Source organism: Ptiloglossa arizonensis, chromosome 5, assembly GCF_051014685.1.
Source record: "Ptiloglossa arizonensis isolate GNS036 chromosome 5, iyPtiAriz1_principal, whole genome shotgun sequence".
In the NCBI taxonomy this organism is placed as follows: domain Eukaryota; kingdom Metazoa; phylum Arthropoda; class Insecta; order Hymenoptera; family Colletidae; genus Ptiloglossa; species Ptiloglossa arizonensis.
This window is the reverse complement of record NC_135052.1, coordinates 24,232,411-24,253,141: the sequence shown is the minus strand read 5'-3', so window position 1 is coordinate 24,253,141 and position 20,731 is coordinate 24,232,411. Positions and strand designations below refer to the sequence as shown.

The window sequence follows — 20,731 nt, the reverse complement described above, 5'->3', positions numbered from 1 at the left end:
TCTTGTTTGCGAGGAACTTTCAATCGGCGGGACGACATTTTTCCAAACTCGGAATTCGAGACGTTACGAACAGGGGAGAATTTTTAGCCACGGTCTTAACTCTTGGTCCCCGTTCGTTGGGAATCGTGGAACTTATCGTCCGAAACTTTGAATAATTTAATAAAGTTTTATAGATTTTTGTATTTGAAAGTTCGAATATTTTGATATTTGGAAGTTTGAATATTTTGGTATTTGGAAGTTTGAATATTTTGGTATTTGAAAGTTCGAATATTTTGTTATTTGAAAGTTTGTAAATAAGGTTTATAAATATTTCTACGTTTGAAAGTTTGAATATTTCGGTATTTGAAAGTTTGTAAATAAAGTTTGTAAATATTTCTATGTTTGAAAGTTTCAATATTTCCAAATTTGGAAGTTTATAAATAAAGTTTATAAATATTTCTATGTTTGAAAGTTTGAATATTTCCAAATTCGGAAGTTTGAATATTTTGACAGATTTTGGTATTTCAGACTTTGAGACTATGAACAGATTTTGATGGTTCAAACTTTGAATGCATGAATAGATTTTAAAATTTCAAATTTCGAATACATGAATACATTTTAATATTTCAAATTTCGAATGCATGAATAGATTTTCATAGATTTTCATATTCAAAACATTAAATACTTCGATAGATTTTGATATTTCGAATTTCGAATACACGATTAAATTTGGATATTTCAAACTTTGAATACGTGACTAGATTTCGATATTTCAAACTTCGAATATACGACCAGATTCTGATATTTCAAACTTTGAACACTTTCCTAAATTTTGACATTTAAAACTTGGAATATTTCGCTAGATTTGTCACAGATTTTGATATTTCAAACATTAAATATTTCGATAGATATTATCAATTCAAGTTCCGACTGATTCAACGGTCGAAAATCATATGGGACGACGAACCTTGAAAATTGTTCAAAAGATCGTTATAGAACCTTGAATATTGTTCAAAAAATCGTTACGGAATCTTAAAAATTGTTCAAAAAATCGTTAGAGAATTTTAAATATTGTTCAAAAGATCGTTACAGAAGCTTGAAAATTGTTCAAAGAATCGTTACAGAACCTTGAAAATTGTTCAAAAAATCGTTAGAGAATTTTAAATATTGTTCAAAAGATCGTTACAGAACCTTGAAAATTGTTCAAAAAATCGTTACAGAACCTTGAAAATTGTTCAAGAATCGTTCCAGGACGATTCGAATCGCTCGCGAGATTTCCGCCTCGTGTAAAACTATAGACCAATTGAAAGCGACGTTTCCACCTGAAAACGGTACTAATAGACCGCTTAGAAGCTCCCCGGCTTAACAGGAAAGGGAGTGGAGGCTGACGAAAATCAGAACACGAGCCGAGGAAACGCGAAAGAAATTATAAGCGAGGGTATTCCGCGCTATGACGGATCGCCGCCATTGAAAACTGATTTGAAGTTTAAACGCAAGGTGTGTGTCTATCGGTTTGGTTTTAGCCCTGAGCAACTGCTCTGAGAGCGGAGGCGAGCCGGAAGCCATGCTGGATATCCACCACCCAGGAACCGGTCTCGAGACTCATCATCAACAGTTTCACAACTCATATGGTAATATCAAAATACATCACTTTAATATTTTACTTAAATTACACGAGCGTCTTCCTTCGCGTTGGAGGCAAACCGAAGAGAGAGAGAGAGAGAGAGAGAGTGAGAGAGAGAGAGAGAGAGAGAGAGAAAAGAAAGAGGAAAAAAAAAGACGGAATAAGTATGCAAATTACCCTCAGCCGTTTCCCTTCGTCGTCGAGAACAAGATATTTAAATTGCATCGGGGCTTTTCCTCCCCGAGTCGAGGACAGTGAAAAGAAAAAAAAAAAATTTAAACGACTCGGATGTCCCCCTGCGCGTTAAATAGAGAGCGATACCTACAGAACCGGAAAAAGAAAAAAAAAAAAAGAAACGAGAAAATCAGTTCTTGCATAATTTACGAAAATATGTCTATCTCGTTTTATTTCCAAACGACCAATAACGCGATCCTTTCGATCAACCCTTTAGAAATCCACGCGAGAGAATATCATCCCCTTAGCAATTTTTACACGACTCTCCGGTAGAAGTAATAGAATCGAATAAAAAAAGAAAAAAAAATTCCCAGATCTCACCCTAACCTCTAGTCGTTAGATATTACGTCGGTTACGTCCTTCTTAGTTCCCCCCCTCTCTTAACGAGCCCCAAGGGTGGCGCAACGATTGTACCCTTAATCCGATCGTTTCGAACCCCTTCTGGACGGTCGTTCAATCGTTACGGAAGTAAATTTTCGTAAATATTTGATCGAGCGTCCCCCCACTCCGGATCTAGCGAGAAGGGGTGGGGATGGAAGGCTCGTGGCGTTGCGCGCGACTCCGAGCGCGGTTAGGTTCGAAATATTCGGGGAACTAAGGCATATCGTTCTCAAAACAGTTTCTTTTCTTTTCGATTTGCGACGAATTTTTCTATCTGGTGATAGTCACCGTTACCTGTACCTAACCTAACAACCTCGATCACGATGGATTCTGCGCGACGAATTCCTCGATGAAATTCAATTCTGGGGCGTCTTGCGTACGGGGGTGGGGGACGGTAGCACGGGGTGGGGGAAGCTTGTAATAATAAGCGCGTCCTGGAACGGTTGTTCGATAATTCAATGAGAATAAATTAGGTCGCGAATTTTCGTCCTTCTTATCGCGTTGGGATCTCGGTTGCCGCGGATTCGTCGTAACTCGGGGGAGAAATTTATTTCGCGCCTTTATATTGAGTGGTATAGTCATCTTTTCTTTTTCTTGACGAAAATTAGTTTTTTTTTAACGAAGATTAGAGAACTACACCGTCGTGTAATGGGAAATTCAATGTCCGAAGATTCTATTCGGAAGGTAGAAACGTTCGCGGGAGAAGCGCGCGAAAATTTGAATTTCGGAGCGCGCGCGATTTGAAAGGTAAGTCTCGATTCGCGGGTAGGAAGGAGGATTTGGTTCTCGTTTTGCATCGAACGATGCAATTTGATTTCTCTTTCGGTGCATTGCGTATTCGCGGGATGAATAATTGTTTATTTTGTTAATAAATATCGCGCGAAGGAAAATTCTCGCGACTCTTAGGGACGACTTCGGTGAATATTGGGTGTACAAATTAATTCTAGGTCTTTAAATTAACTTCATTGTGGTGTATGGTCACGTAAGTCGTCTGGAAGAACACAGAGGGCTTGTGCATATGGCGCCCTCTTCTAGGCGCCAGAATGCCCCTCTTCTTTGTTTTTTATAGTTTTGGAAAATTTTTGTATTTGTATAACCAATCTCTATTCTTTTTAATGTGACTTCTTGTGAGCAGTGCAGAGTACTTGTTCAATCTAATATGAATACACTAGAACACGACTTTATGACTCACATAACCTTAAAAAATAGTAGTGAGCCCGATAGCCTCTGAGAATACACTACTTTGACATTATACTTTGAACAACTCGAAAAAATATGTTGTTGAAGCTAACAAAGAGAATGTCCCGAAATAATTCTCACCGATTTTAATGAAATTTTGCAGCCTCGTAGGTTTACATGTGTAATAATTGTAAATGGAATTATAACCACAAATGGCCAGCCAGTTATGAGAAAAATAAGTGTAAAGTTTGGAAAATGAGGTATAATTTGATAGAAGAGCATCCTCAACAATAGTAACTGTAGTATAGTGACAAGTATAGGAATAGTCGTAGAAACAATGAAAACATAAATATACATAACACTACGGGAAATAAAATATTACCAATTTCTTATGCTTGCCATTTTGCTATAGTTACTGGTAGTGGGGATGCTCTACTAGTCGAGTGTACCTAATTAAGTGATTTATCTAAACTTTACATTTATTTTTTTCATAACTGAGTGGCTATCTGTGGCTATAATTCCAGTTATGATTGTTATACGTGTAAATTTACCAGCTTACAAAATTTCATTAAAATCGATGAGCATCACTTCGGGACATCCTTATTCAATAAACCTAACCTCTTTAGACTATCATTTGTTTCAATCACTTCGATATCACTTAGCGAAAATTCACTTAAAAGTACCGGAAAAGGTTAATAAAAGCATTGAAAATTTCACTGGCTCGAAACCGCCATTTTTTTTCCAAGGGGAGATTTGCCAACTGTCCGAGAAACAACAAAAACGTATAAAAGTAGAGAAAGATTATTTTAAATCTTAAATTCGGTCCATTCCGATTATTGAAATTTACTTGAAAAATGTTCAAAATTAATTTGTACACTCAATAATTGCTCTATCTTAAAAGACGAAAATTATTTCGAAGATGGAAGTGTAATCGAATTATTTAAAAGTAACTGATAAATTTATTCAAAATAACCGAGAATTTATTTATACACTCGATAATTGTAACTCGCTCCAATACTGATATCAATCTTACAAGAGGAAAATTATTTCGAAGATAGAAGTGTAATCGAATTATTTAAAAATAACCGTTAAATTTATTCAAAATAACTGAGAATTTACTTGTACACTCGATAATTGCTCCAATACTAATATCCAGCTTACAAGACGAAAATTATTTCAAAAATCGAGTACACAATCGATCGTTTAAAAATAATTGTTCAATTTATATAAAAAGAGCCTAACAATTAACGTACACACCTGATAATCTCTCAGTCGCTCCTCTGGTAATCTCACCCCCCTGAAAAAAGAAAAAAACATTTATTATCGTACACCATCACCGTAGATCGCTCACTCGCCATCATGTACCCACATAACGAGGAAGACCACTAGACCCTAATCGTCGCCGCGAAACTTTCCTCCGTCCCGAGTGCCACGAGTTCCACATTCTTTCTCTCCCGGGTACCGTGGTATCCGATCGTCGAGGAATTTAATGAATTCGTCAACAACAACAGCGCCCCCTTCCTGGTAACGTAATTCCCCCTCCCCGCCACCGCCATCTATACGAGGGTACGCTCTCTAACCGACGAGCGAAAAAAGAGGAGCGCTTCGAATTCAAATAAGTCGTCGGAATCATTTTCCGAAAGAGAGTCCCGCGGACAAAAAGGAGCTCTCTCTCTTCGTCTCGTTGAAAACGCGCCCTACGACGCGCCTCGAACTTTCATTTTTCCCCGGCGTTCGTTGACGTCCTCCTCCTAATAGAAACCGAACGGTGGAAAGACCTGGAGAGCCAGAGAAACGGGGTGGCAGGAGGGGGGGGGGGGGTTGGTTGGTTGGGGCGGTGGAATAAAATCACTCGGCCGGATACGGGCTCGAAAAAATCCCTAACCCCCTCCCCCCCCGGCTCAATTCGCGGAAGGAGCCCGGAAGCTCGTTCGATTCGCGTGGGGGACGCAAGAAAGCCCCCGAACGAATGAAAGTAGTCTAACGTGCTCTCCCACGCTGGCGAAGTTTAATTAGGTGCGCCGCGACGACGACAACTGTGCTCGGTTCGGCTCGTCTATATGTCGAGCCGATACACCACGGATTGCCGGTACTGTATCGAGGGAAATGGACGCCGCTGAGGGGGACTCGGAGGAGTGGGGGTAGGCTAGCGCGCGCTACCGGTACACCGATACGTCGCTGGGTGGGGAGGGCTTGGCTTAAAAGGACTCCAACGGGGCTGGCACTCACCGGCACACGCACGCACCTACACGTACACTATCGGCCAAAAAGTTACGACGACTACGACTATGACGACTGGAAACTCGTCTTGACCTCTGCTCGATCGCTTCCTGTCGAGGATTCGTGTTTTTTTTCCCCGAACACGGGGTAGTGGGGGAGATTGTTAGGATTCGGACTCAGAGGTAGACGAGGTGGTCTTTTTCGTGCTTTCCTTTTTTTTTTCAACCGCGAGGAAGGTGGGGGGTTGAAGTTTGTTTACTCTCTTTAACACAATCGAGTATTCAGGGAACTATTTTTTTCAACGATTAACGGGGGGTCTGCTTTCGAGATATCTTTAACAATCGCGAAGATATACAAACGTTTAATTTACTTAATTATTTTATAAATAAAGTAATTGCATATTACCAAGGGGTATGTGTGATTTGAATGGACGTTGGGAGGAGGTTGTTGAATGCTTTTTTTTTAATAGGAGTAGTGAGGGAGATTGTTAGGGTTTGAAGTTAGAGATGGACAGGAGTTTAGGCGATCACGAGAGTCAGCGTGGGTCCAAAGAGACCCGTGCTTTGACTTCGTGCGATTATTTCGAATAAAAATTCTATTCTTCGTCCCTTTCTTCATTTCTAAAGAGAGTTATACTAATGGTATAATTGAACGATGTAGAAGTCTCTATGGGTCCGAAATGACCCACGCGAGGGTACGACGAGGGTTAGTACGTTGAATGTAGTGGTGTTCACCGGTGACTGATGCTTCAAGATCATTATCCTTTGATTTTTATTTTTAATCAAACACTCGTTGAATCACCATTGGACACCACTGCTTTAAAAGGTTTACAAATAATAAACCGTAATTCTAGTAAACTTTTAAATAACATTGTCTTAGAACAAAAACTTTTGTTTTAGAACAAAAATTTCGAAAAATATGGTACATTTTCAACACGTCGAGGCAGGTTAATCCCTTAATTTGATATTTTCGAAATCGTACAACTGGAACTGTCAATTCGGGGAACACGCGCGAAATATAAATGAAATTTGTAAATTTGTGTGGTAATATTAATATATCGGTTTGTTAATAGCTTATGCTTGTACTCCGCTTTTGTACCGTTTTCAATACAAATGTATCCGGACGGTTGTTCTGCGATATTTCGAATTGTTATTTAGCTGCCACCGAATCGATAAAATTACGCACGTGGAAGGGAATAATAAATAAATAAATTACCTCGGTAAATTTCAACCGAATTTTTTAATAACACGCAAAAATCAAAGTGACGAATAATACTCTTTGCCCGGTACTGTACTTGTGATTGTAGTTTCTGTTTTTCGCTCGATACTGTATTTTTTTTATCGCAAACAATCTCGGTATGATAAACAAGTATTGTTGTTACGAGTGTATATATTCCGCAGAGATGTAGCATATTTATTTTACATTTGTTCGCGCCATAAATTTTCTTTATTTTTTTATATATATCAAAATTATACGATATTTTTCAATCCTCGTAAAACCGATATAGTATATAATATTTCGATCGAGATAACCCTATGTTTTGTAAATCTATCAATAAACCTTAGACCGAAGAAAAATTATATTTTAAACGAGGCACCACTATCCTTCTTAGATCTATCTCCCCATGGAGTTACACTATTCCCCATTGCTTGTCAGCGACTGAAAAGTGTTTCGATTTTAAAGTACAGGGTGTCCCAATCGTCACCGGTCGATTTGAATTTCGCGCTATTTTTAAAACGTCAAACCGATTAACCTGAAACTTGATGTATATCATTTAGACGGATGGGAAATTAATCATGGAAAAGTACACGGTGAAAGAACGCGTGAAAATTATTCAGGCGTATTACAAAGATTGTGATCTTTAATGCTAACGATTTGAGAAAAAATGTACATCGACCGGTGATGATTGGGACACCCCGTATAGTCGACGTAGTGACTCCAGGATCTTTAAAAATAAATATTATATTTATTATACAGAGTGTCTTGATATCTACAGGGGGGTATAGAATTAAATTTGTTCGTTTGGGGTTTATTATACATGTTTATTATACATGAAAAACTAAGTAAATAGTATAGAATAAAATTCGTTTGTTCGAGGTTTATTATATATATTTATTATACAGAGTGTTTCAGTATCGATGGTACAACTAGAAGGGGATGATTCATCGTGAAAAAATAAATCGAAAATATGAAAAAAAATTTGTTTGTTCGAAGTTCATTACACACGTTTGTATGTGCATTATAACAAAGAATATGTATTATATGCAATAAAATTTATTCGTTCAAAATTTTGTTTACGAGAAAATCGACTTTGAATATTCTTTCAGTACGTGCACACTAAATTATTTCGTGGTTGAACAAATCTCGATGCAGATCACATGTCATTTACAAATAACATTAAAACGTAACGTTGATTTCTTATCAACATCGTGTGTCGTTATCTTTGTCTGCTTATTTAAAAACAAGATGTGTAATTCACAAAGTACATATTACACAGAAATTGTTGAAAATATTGTTCATTGAACTACCTGCACGAAACTGTTCTCTTAAAAAAAAAATATTTTTTGCAATGTATTATCATCACATGCTCCCAATGCAAGAAACATATCCACGTGTTCTTGATCGCTGTATCTTATCATTGTGATGGATCGATGAAAACTGGGAACAAGTACACGCGACATCGTGACAATACGATTATACAAAAAAGGGAAAGTAAATAGTGTTCTGTACCGAGATCAGTTCAATCAAGATAGAATTAAGTACATCTACATTGTTTCTTTTCTCGAAAATAAAACCTTGAACGAACAAATTTTATTGTACTATTTTTTATTTATTAAAAAAATAGTCGTTCAATAAAACTTACTGAACAGTACTGTTCAATGTAATACTGTTCAGTGTAATACTGTTCAGTGTAATACTGTTCAATGTAATACTGTTCAATGTATTACTGTTCAGTGTAATACTGTTCAATGTAATACTGTTCAGTGTATTACTGTTCAATGTAATTCTGTTCAATGTAATACTGTTCACTGTAATACTGTTCAATGTAATACTGTTCAATGTATTACTGTTCAATGTATTACTGTTCAATGTATTACTGTTCAATGTATTATTGTTCAATGTAATACTGTTCAGTGTAATACTGTTCAATGTAATACTGTTCAATGTAATTCTGTTCAATGTAATACTGTTCAATGTAATACTGTTCAATGTATTACTATTCAATGTATTACTGTTCAATGTAATACTGTTCAATAAGGTTTGTCGTTAAGGACTGCTCATTACAATGCTGTTCAATAAGTTTAATCGTCAAGTACTGTTCAATGTAACACTGTTCAATAAGTTCTGTCGTCAAGTACAATACCTAACCTACAAAAACTCACGAACTTGTTAATTCGTAAGAAACATCGGGAAAAGTCCGCACGAGATACCTCGGATTACTTCCGATGATCTCGTTCGATCATCGAGAAAGTCGATCGAAGAATCCAGAGTCTACAACCACCCCCGTGAAACCACCCCGACGTTACCATCCCCGCGGGGAAACTTTTGCGCGGCAGTGTACTGCCGCGCGCGTTCGAGTGGCTAGATTCAAATGGGCCGATGCACACGTGTGCATCGAGGCTGTACGCGGCCCGATGTGGGTGGAACGGGATTGGTCGAAGGGATGAGAGCCAGCGGTGGATCGCAGAAATGGACCGTTGCCTCGAGCACGAGTCGTTCCTCTGTCACGAGAAACCGAATCGGGGGGGACAGCGGTGGCGGGCGGTGGTGGGGGTAGGAGTAGGAGGAGAACGACGAGGAGGAGTGGGGGGACGGGACGCGGAAGGGCTCGACTTTTGTACACGTCAGATTGAAATTTAGCGTGGGATTCGAATGAGCGGCCGGAGAGTAGCGAGATTACCTCCCTTCGTCGCGCTTTGCCCGTTACTTCGACGTGGCTCCGACATTTTTCGTTCGACTTAGTCGTCGTAGTCCGCTTCGATGCCGATCGATCCCCCTCGTACACCCTCGGCCAACCAACCCCCTCCCCCTCTCATCGTCACTTTTTTCTATTTTCTTTTTTCCTTCTCTCTTTTTTTTTTCTATTCTTTTTCCTCCGTTGGTCTACTCTTGTCCTTTGTCTCCCTTTTGGTTTTATTTCGAGGAGCAGGGGATCGTCGAGCTTAGGATGATGTGGGAGGGGGGGTGGTTCACGTTGTTCCTCGTTGTTTCTCTTCTTTACCGACCGAGAAACAAATTTACAGGGTAGATAGAAGGTCGACGATCGCTCGAAGGATGTACCTGTTGTCGTTTTTGGGACACTTGGACTCTTCGGGTGGGTTTTTTTTTTTTTTTTTCTAGTTCGAGTTGGGAATGTTCGACGCGAGCGGGGCTTGATTAGGCGGTGACGGGGAACTTGCAATCGGCCGGAAAGGCCGTACGGGTTGTTTGCTTTCTGGATGCACGCGGACGTCCGAGTTATGGAACAAGTTTCCGAGGATAATTAGCCACGGTCGAATTCGAGGAAGGATTCGATCGGGGGATGGTTCACCGGGTTGAAATTCGAGACTGGTTCGCGTTTAGTGGAAGTTTGGGAATTATTGGGTTTGTTACAATCGCGGTTACGACGAATTTGAACGTTGCTCGTTTTTCGAAACGTCTTCTCGAATCATTCCGCTCGCGAAAATTAGTTTGTTAAGAGGTTCGAAGGTTAAATTTTTGGTGTTGTTTGTGTGTGTGTGTGTGTATATGTGGGAAAGGTTGGAGAACGATTGGATTTATTGAAATCTTTGTGCTCCAAGTATAAGGAGTTTTGATATTTGATGAATTTTGAAATTCGAAGTTTCGAATAATTTTGTTCTCGAAAATTAGTTCGTTAAGTTCGTTAATTAACTTGAAAGTTTAAAATTCGACAACACTTTGCGTCTATGAAGATTTGAAAAACACTAGATTTATTAAAATTTCCAAATAGAACGCGTATTTTGATCAATTTGAAAATTCAAAATCTTTTTAGTCATTTTGAATAATTTTATTCTTGAAAATTAGTGCATCAGGAGGTTTGGAAGTTTAAAATTCTAAATAACTATCGCAGCTCTGAAAATTCAAAAATTAATTTATTTATTACAATTTTTAAATATAATGCGTATTTTGACCAATTTGAAAATTCGAAATCTCTCGAGTCATTTCCACTAATTCTGTTCTCGAAAATTAATTTATTAGAAGTCTTGGAAATTTTAAATTCTAAATAACCTTTCTATCCTCAAAACTCAAAAATCATCGAATTCGTAAAAATTTCCAAATACAACGCGTATTTTGACCAATTTGAAAATTCGAAATCTCTCAAATCATTTCTCTAATTTTGTTCTCAAAAATTAATTGATTAGAAGTCTTGGAAATTTGAAATTCTAAATAACCTTCCTATCCTCAAAACTCAAAAATCATCGAATTCGTTAAAATTTCCAAATACAACGCGTATTTTGACCAATTTGAAAATTCAAAATCTCGAATCGAATTTCGAGTAATTCTGCCCTCGAAAATTAGCTTGCCAGATCGAATACGTAATGTACGTTTCTCGTTCACTGATCGTCCTTAAGCGAAAAGAAACGTTTACCGATGTCAGGATGCACGGAAATTCAGTCGGATTCCTGCACATCCGATGTGAGCTCCATCGAGAAGATACCAGCTTTGTCGAGCTTCATAGTTGAAATTCTGGAGGCAACTCTTTCAAGTAGTCGAAGGGCGTGCATATCGAGTAATGCGATACACCGACGCTCGAACTAATTACTCCGTTACTAATGAAATTAATTGCTATCGTACGCGTGCTCTTTGATGCGAGACCCGCTTCGAGATATCGCGGAAATTCGGGCCGTGGCTCGTCGACTCTTGTCAAGCGCACGCCACGAGCAACAATATCGCACTGCCGCGTTGTTCGTCGGAGTTTTGATGCGCGGCCGCGAAAATTCAAGCCCCCCCACCCCCCGGGACTCGCCCAACCACTGCTGCTGGACGAAAGTGGGGGTAGGATGTCTTTGCAACCGAATTCACGACGACCAAATGGACTATCGGCTGTTCCAGTCCTCTTAAATTTGTCTCTGCGATACTTTTCAATTTTGGTAGATGGAAAAATTCAGGGTGGATTAATTTTAGGTGGAAAATATTAGAAGGTTGGATGAACTGCGGATGAGGGCAATTTTCAAAGTGGGAAATTTGATGGAGAGGCGAATTAGAAGGTGGAAAAGTTTCAAGGTGGAAAGTGTACTGGAGGTGGGAAAATTTAAGGGGACAGAGGTTGGGATTTGAGAAAATTCTAAGGTGGGTAATTTTGAAGGTGGAAAATCTATGGTGTGTAAGTTTAGAGTGGAACGTGATCGTTGTGAAATCACGCGATGTAGGAGAATTTGAAGGTGGGAAGTTCGAAGGTTGGGAGAACTTCGTGACGAAAGAAATACGAAGGTAGAAAATGTTGAGGTGAAGGTTGAGATTTAGGAAAATTCCAGGGTGGATAATTTTGAAGGGAGAAAATCCATGGTGTGGAAATTTAAAGTAGAAAATAATCATTGTGAAATCAACCGATGTAGGAAAATTTGAAGGTGGGAAGTTCGAAAGTTAGGAGAGCTTCGTGACGAAAGAAATACGAAGGTAGAAAATGTTGAGGTGAAGGTAGAGATTTAGGAAAATTCCAGGGTGGATAATTTTGAAGGGAGAAAATCCATGGTGTGCAAATTTATAGTAGAAAATAATCATTGTGAAATCAATCGATGTAGGAAAATTTGAAGGTGGGAAGTTCGAAGGTTGGGAGAACTTCGTGACGAAAGAAATACGAAGGTAGAAAATGTTGAGGTGAAGATTGAAATTTAGGAAAATTCTAGCATGAATAATTTTGAAGGGAAAAAATTCATGGTGTGGAAATTTAAAGTAGAAAATAATCATTGTGAAATCAACCGATGTAGGAAAATTTGTAGGTGGGAAGTTTCAAAGTTAGAACTTCACAACGAAAGGAATATAAAGGTAGAAAATTTTGGGGAGGAGAAGGTTGAGATTTAGGAAAATTCTAAAATGGATTTAAAGGGGGAAAACCCATGGTGTGGAAATTTAAAGCAGAAAGTAATCATAATAAAATCACGAGATACAGGAAAATGTAAAGGTGGGAAATTCGTAAGATAGATGGAAAATGGAAAGGTAAGACATTTCCAAGTTAGTGGACCCTGAAGGTGGAAAAAATCGAAGGTGTGAAATTTCCAACAACGAATTTGTAATCATCGCGGTCGCTCCTTCATTGATCTATTAAAAAGAAGTCTTTGTCCACCGGATAATATATTGTACACCTTTGAGAGGTCTATCTAAGAAAATTATCCGGAATTTGCGAGGGTTAACCCTTTCAAAACGTCGTAACAGGAAATTTCCCAAGTTTTCGAAACTTTCCAGTGTGGAATTTCACTCAGCGTCGCGACTCTTTCAACCTGCTGGGAACTGCGGCAATTAACGTAGCATGTCTCGAACGAAACTTCGACCATCAACGAGTGTCTCGACCACCGACGTTCCAGATGGGGTAAAAGTAAAGAGTTTAAGCGCTCCTTAATTCGCAAGGCCGAACCTCGTGAGACGTGGGAACCAAGAAAGATGTCCAGTGGAAAGTTTCGACGAAAGGGCCGCCGCCTAATCAGATCAATTTTTCGATAATGAAGCGTTGTTCCTTTTTGCGCGGGGGATGGATACCGTTGCAAGGGTGGAAAACCGAGAAACGAAGTGTTGGTGCGAGGGGGTAGCTTGTCGGTGTCCCCGTGTTTAAAATGTGTCTCGAAAGTCGTTAATGCCTTTAAAGCATCTTCGTGTTTCCTCGATATCCGATGACCGGGAGGACTCACCACCGAGGGGTGACGTTCTTAGGGGATGCCCGAAAGAAATTGGAAATTCTGTGCACGGATTACCAGCTCCGATTTTGTTGGATCGTTCCTTGGTTAAAATTTGTAAATTAATTCACAGTGAGAGAATTCTACATATTTTCCACCTTGAATATGTCCAACTACAACGTTTTCCACCTTGAAATTTTCCAATTCCAACCTTTTCCAACTTGAAAATTTCCAACTACAACGTTTTCCACCTTAAAAATTTCCCAACTCCGTTTTCCACCTTGAAATTTTCCAACTACAACGTTTTCCACCTTGAAATTTTCCAACTCCAACGTTTGCCAACTACAACGTTTTCCACCTTGAAATTTTCCAACTACAACATTTTACACCTTGAAATTTTCCAACTACAACGTTTTCCACCTTGAAATTTTCCAATTCCAACCTTTTGCAACTTGAAATTTTCCAACTACAACGTTTTCCACCTTGAAATTTTCCAACTCCGTTTTCCACCTTGAAATTTTCCAACTACAACATTTCACACCTTGAAATTTTCCAACTCCAAATGTTTTCCACCTTGAAATTTTCGAATTCCAACCTTTTCCAACTTGAAAATTTCCAACTCTAACGTTTTCCACCTTGAAAATTTCCAACTCAGTTTTCCACCTTGAAACTTTCTCCACTTTACAATTTTTTTCACAGATGGAATTTTCTCGACTTCGAAATCTCTTATCGTAGGTTTCTACCTTGAAATCCTTTCCAATCTCGAAAGTTTCCCACCTTGGGAGTTTTCTCACTGTCTAATTTTCGTATATAGATAGAATTCTCTCGCCCTTTCACTTCCCTATGATAGACCTCCGTACTGAAATTTTCCAAGCTCAATAGTTTCCCATCTCAATAATATTTCTACTTTAGAATTTTCTCCCTTTTCTCCTCCCTATCACTGATTTTCACCTTAAAATTTTCCAACCTCGAAAATTTCCCACCTCGATAACTTTTTCCACTTAAGAATTTCTCCCCTTTCGTCTCCCGCATCATAGTTTCCCACCTTCAAATTTTTCAACCTCGAAAATGTTTCTACCTTACAATTTTCCTACACACATGGAATTTTATTATTCCCACACTACCGTAGTTTTCCACCTAGAAATTTCTCAACCTCAAAAATGTCCCACCTAAAAAATTTCTCCACTTTAAAACTTTTATACAGGCACAGAATTTTCCCCTCTTCGTACCGTCCCACCGCAAATTTCCACCTAAAAATTTCCAACCTCGTAGAGTTTCCCACCTCGCAAATTTTCCACTACCGAGTTTTCCCACCCGCATAGACTTTTCTAACCTTCGCGCTTCCTGATCACAGGTTTCCCAATTTTCACCGTGACCGTTTCAATCGCACGTGTCGTCTTCACCCCCTTAAAGCCACCCTTGACGTGATACGCGACTCTCCAACGAATTCCAAAGAATTACACGCGATCGACGATCCAGCCGCCCGGTTCTCGAAGCCAGTGGCTCGTCGAGAACGAGCGACAATCGTCCCCGAACGTACTTTTCAAACCCGAAGAAAGGGGGTGGGCGACTACCCCCGTCCGGATAATACGTGTATAAAGCGATGAGCAAACGTTTCGGCGGTGGATATCAGTGATTTTTCACGCGAAGGGAGCTCGATTTCCCCCCCCCCCCCCCCCACCTCTAAATAAATGCGCTGGAAGCTCGTCGAATCGATCTTAAACCGTGCTCGCGGACTTCTTCGACGATGTTCGAGGATTTAAGTGAGTTTGAACGACGCCGTCACCGCCACCACCACCCACCCCCTCCCACCCCTAGCCCGGTCCCTGTAACGACGTACGCCGGTGTGTGAAATATTATTGCGACATTTATCTCGGGGACACGGAGGCATTTTCTAAGCCCAACCGAGATTCCTGGGGGCTGTACAATTTCTCAGGGCCGATGTACCGTGGAATTTAACCAATTTTCCCGCCATATTCGATTAACTTTTTGGACGATTACCCCGGCCGTCACCGACGAATGCGCGACAATGTTTCTACGATAAAAACGGGAAATCTCGCGAGGTTCGTCACACGGTTGGTAAAATAAAAATATCGTATATTCGGGTGAAATTTAACCCTCGAACGAGAGTATTCCGGTCTCGTTCGACGTTACACAGTTTTTTCCCCGTCTACGAATTTAAGGGTTGGTACTGTGGATGGATGGCTGATTGGCCACGGGATAAGCCAGTCTTTTTCATCGTTGAAAATTGACAATCGTTAATGAATAGATGGAGCCGGGGAGGCTAGGATCGGTTCGGGTCACTCTCGAATTATTTAGTTCCATTGATTACAGAATGGCCGCGTTAACGTTCGTCTAGAAACGTTCGCTCATTAGACGGGTTTGTTATCGACGTTTCGATCGTTACGTTAACCATGCTCCGTTCGCCGTAGGAGCTGGTACCCTCGTGAAAATTTCACACTGGCCAATTTCGGTTTGTTTTTTTTCTTCTTTTTTTTTTTTTTTTTTTTTGAACCGGTTCCAGGTATTACGGAGCCACTCCTTTATTTTTCACGCGATCTCTTGAACAGTGTCTTGTACGGGTTGTTCGGTCAATCGCCGCGGTTGAATCCAAAAGCGAGCGACAGTTTCGATTCATTGATCGGATTATCTGGTCGTTGAATCGGGATCACCGTTTCGAAACCCCGGGGGTCCATTACGTCGTTGCCGCGAAATGAATGCCGTTAAATCATGCACCGATCGTTCGCTTTTCGCGTGTCTTAATCGCGGACCGAGCGTCGATTGTGATTGACATCCCGTTCGATGGATTATACACGAGGGTTTTTTTTTCCCTCTCTCTCTGGCTGCCACGACGGAAGTAGGAGGAATCGATGGAACGATTATTTCGAGTTTCGAAAAACCCGCATCCGGGGGCAGTGACTTTCGATAGCTTGGCGAAGACTCGAGGCGGGAGGTTGAGGATCTTCATCGATTCGAGGGATATTTTTAGGCGGGAACGTTGGAGACGGGACTGGGACGTTTGTCGGGGTGGAAAAAGACGCGAAAACGATTCGAAATAAAATGGTATTGTAATGGGAGGGTACTTGGGTGGGAAATCTTTGAGGTAGGAAAACGTCGAGGTGGGAAATTTTTGAGATAGAAGGATACGGAGGTCAGAGATGGTCGAGATGGGAAAATATCGGGGTGGAAAATTTCTAAGGTGGGGGTAGTCGAGGTGGGAAATTTGTGGGTGGGGAGAAATCGAGGTGAGAAATTTGTGGGTGTGGAGAAATCGAGGTGGGAAATTTGTAGGTGTGGGGATATCGAGGTGGAACAGTTTTGAGATAGGATGATATCAAGGTGGGAAATTTTTTAGATAGAAAGATATCAAAAGCAGAAATAGTTGAGATAGGAAAACATCGAGGTGGAAAATCTCTATGGTAGGGGGAAATCGAGGTGGGAAATTCGTGGGTGGGGAGAAGTCGAGGTGGGAAATTTGTAGGTGTGGGGATATCGAGGTGGAACATTTTTAAGATAGGATGATATCGAGGTGGGAAATTTTTTAGATAGGATGATATCGAGGTGGGAAATTTTTTAGATAGAAAGATATCAAAAGCAGAAATAGTTAAGATAGGAAAATATCGAGGTGGAAAATCTCTAAGGTAGGGGGAAATCGAGATGGGAAATTGGTGGGTGGGGAGATGTCGAGTGGAACATTTTTAAGATAGGATGATATCGAGGTGGGAAATTGTTGAGGTGAGAAGTCATGTAAATAGGAAGTTTTCGAAGTAAGAAGACATAGAGGTGGGGAGAAGTTGAGGTAGGAAATTTGTGGGTGAGGAGAAATCGAAGAGGAACATTTTTAAGATAGGGTGATATCGAGGTGGGAAATTGTTAAGATGAGAAGTCATATAAGTAGGAAGTTTTCGAAGTAAGAAGACATAGAGGTGGGAAAGTTTGAATATAGTATGATATTAATGTTGGAAATTGTTAGAGTAGATTCTAATGTTCAGCTGGAAAGTTTTTGAGATGGGAAGGCATCGAGGTGGGAAATTTAAAAAGTGGAAAAATGTTAAAGTAGGTAAACATCGACGTGGAGAATATTTAATGTGGAATAGCATCAAGGTGGGAAATTCTTAAAGTAGAAAAACGTCAAGGCTGGGAATTTTTAAAGTCAACAAATATCAATGTGGTCAGTTCTTAAAGTATGAAGACATCAGGGCGGGAAATTTTTAAGCGAGAAAATACGAAGGTGGGAAATTCTTGAGGTGGAAACATATCGAAGTGGAAAACTTTTAAAGTGGGAAGACATTGAGGTAGGAAATTTTCAAGGTAGGACTTTTTTAAAGTAGAAAGATATTAAGGTAGGAAGTTTTTTAAGGTGAGAATTTATCAAGTGGAGAAATGATCAAGAATAGTAAACTTTCAAGGTTTTTCGAACGTAGCTTAATTTCAAAGCGGGAAAATTTAAGCAGAAAAATTCCACGTTGCAAAAACGTGAAAAACAATTTCAAGAATCTTAATGTTTCAATATAGATCACGAACAAGAGGTTAGTTCAAGATGGAAAATGTCTGCTGGAAAATCTCGAAACAATTCCACCGATACACAACCGGTCGAACATCTTCGGACGATATTTTCATCGTTCCTATTTTCCCGTATTACCTAAAATCTATATTTTCAACCTACGGGAACAATTTTTTTTATCCAAACCCCCCTTCTCTCCGCACAAATCTTATTAATTCGTCGTCAGTCGAGCGACAATTCGCGACACAGCGAGAGGCGTCTACCCGAATGCGTTCGTCCGTTACGGTAACTCGAGCGCGAAGCTCCGAAGAATGGGAAAACTCGGGAAAGTGGGAAAACCGTCGACGAGTAAAAGGAATCGGTGTTCAAAGTTGTCCAAACCCGCGTAAACAGGCAAACGGAATACCAAAAGGAAAACCTCGGTAAGAGAGGGCGAGTGTCGCGATTCTAAGGTAGAAAATTCTGCGTAAGTAGGTGGAACCAAATAAGACAAAGTTCCTGGAGGGGGGAGGGGGGAGTGGTTCGGCGGTGGCGGATGGTAGCTGGGGGGGGGGGGGGGGGGGTGCGCGATCTAACGGAGACGACGTAGTTGCTTCTGCCGAGTGGTTGTGTAACGGAGGCTACAGGGGTGGCGAACTGCGGTGGATCGGGTGTGGGAGGGGGGAGGGGGGTTGGTGGTGTGCCTTTGTAACGGCGTGGGGCACCGTGCATGTAACGAGTTTCCAATAATGGCTCGGCTGCGTTACGCCATTGGCTGCTAGTTTCGTTGCTTCCACGGAAGCCGAACCAAGAAAACCTCTCCACCCTCCTCCTGCCCTCCACTTGCGAATTTTTTATCTCTCGCGAAATTCGACGCGTGTTCCCGATCGTTTCTTAATTTTTCCGCGACGACAAGTATGTATATGAGCGCTACGGACAAAAATTCGAAACTACTTCATTCTTTCATTACCGTGCGCCGGATATTCTTTCGTAAGAAAATGCAAATCTGAATTACCCAAAAATTAGATACAGATGAGAGATTGATGTCATCGTGTTAGGTAACGATTAATTAATTTAGTTATTGTCGATATTGTGAGAGGTTAATTGCTTACCAATTTGCAGTGGAAAAATTATGTAGTTTTCGAAGTAAAGAAAGGAAGGATGGAAATTTAACACAAAATGATATTCGTGTTTGAAATTGTTTGTAAATTGCGGAGAACTTTCTACAGTTTTTTCACGATTTCTCCAGGCAAATTTGTTTATAGGTTAGATATGGTTGGATAGGTTGTTTATAGGTTAGGTGTAGTCGTATAGGTTGTTTATAGGTTAGGTAATTGACGGTGATGGAAAATTATATTAAAACGATACAAGACTTTGAAAACTTTAATCTATTAGTAAAATAAACACACTTGGTAATAAATATACACCCCCGCGAGTATTTTTCATGATAAAATATTTTTGTAAGTGCAAGAAATAAACATTCAAATCCGATCGACGAAAAACAAGGGTCGATTCAAATGATCAATTCGTGCTCATTTAAAGGTTAGGTGTGTTCGTATAAATTGTTTTATAGGTTAGGTCGTAGTCGACACTGATCGAAACTTCTATTAAAACGACACACGACTTTGAAAATTTAATCTATTAGTAAAATAAATACACTTGGTAATAAATATACACTCCCACGAGTATTGATCATAGTAAAATATTTTTGTAAGTGCAAGAAATAAACATTCAAATCCGATCAACGAGAAACGAGAGTCGATACAAATGATCGATTCGTGTTCACTTAAAGGTTAGGTGTGTTCGTATAAATCGTTTTATAGGTTAGGTCGTAGTCAACACTGCTCGAAAATTCGATTAAAAAGACACACGACATTGAAAATTTAATCTATTAGTAAAATAAATACACTTGGTTATAAATATACACTTCCACGAGTATTTATCATAGTAAAATATTTTTGTAAGTGCAAGAAATAAACATTCAAATCCGATCCACAAGAAACAAGGGTCGATTCAAATAATCAATTCGTGCTCATTTAAAGGTTAGGTGTGTTCGTATAAATTGTTTTATAGGTTAGGTCGTAGTCGACACTGATCGAAACTTCTATTAAAACGACACAAGACATTGAAAACTGAATCTATTAATAAAATAAATACACCCGTTAATAAATACACACGCAACCTTCGAATAAAATCCAAATTCGTTAAACAATCGTGTATACAATATTTCGATTTCTCTCCATTGCGCATCGGCACTATGCGAGTCTCGATTCCCGGTTAATTCGATCGCGTTTCACGGACGCTTATCTAACAACTTCGTTCGGATTCTATCGAGCCGCGATTATCGAATTTGATGGGTCAGAACGAGTTTCGCCATTCTTCGTCAACTCAATTAACAGCCGCAATTTGTACCTTCGCCGTTATGGTTCCCAGATTCCGACCTTTCCCGCCCTCTTTTCACTCCCCTTACCCTTTCAACCTTCCCCCGTTTCCCTCACCTGCCTTATTAGACGACAGACTTTTCTTTAACCAACGATTCTTCCAGTCCCGTTGGATCTAACCGATTCTTTCTCTCGATCTTTCAAACCCTACCAACCCCCCCACCTGGATGTAACTTCGTCGTCAATGGATCTTCCGGGTTCCCTTTGACCAAGAATTCCTCCATCCATCGTTCCCACTGCCTTCGAATTCCACGGTTCGATTCAATCCAACCATTTTTCTTTTTTTTTTACCCCCACCTTTCGAACTCCCACTGGTTCACTCTTAGCAAGTTTTCTTTTGAAACAGTTCCCTCTGTCCTCG

General features: G+C 40.0%; 1 protein-coding gene and 1 long non-coding RNA gene across 6 annotated transcripts in view; one reads left to right on the top strand and one right to left on the bottom strand.

Moving 5' to 3' along the window:
- LOC143146768 (uncharacterized) overlaps positions 1–20,731 on the top strand; it is a 173,993-nt gene that overhangs the window by 33,088 nt on the left and 120,174 nt on the right. Inside the window, exon 2 of the mRNA XM_076311379.1 lies at positions 1,503–1,610. Within this exon, the coding sequence (XP_076167494.1) occupies positions 1,503–1,610 (108 nt within the window). The remainder of the gene's footprint in view (positions 1–1,502; positions 1,611–20,731) is intronic.
- LOC143146771 (uncharacterized) overlaps positions 1–20,731 on the bottom strand; it is a 271,402-nt gene that overhangs the window by 140,634 nt on the left and 110,037 nt on the right. For all 5 annotated transcript variants that reach the window (XR_012992073.1, XR_012992071.1, XR_012992069.1 and 2 more), the window contains one exon: positions 4,655–4,694. This is a non-coding gene — a long non-coding RNA (uncharacterized LOC143146771). The remainder of the gene's footprint in view (positions 1–4,654; positions 4,695–20,731) is intronic.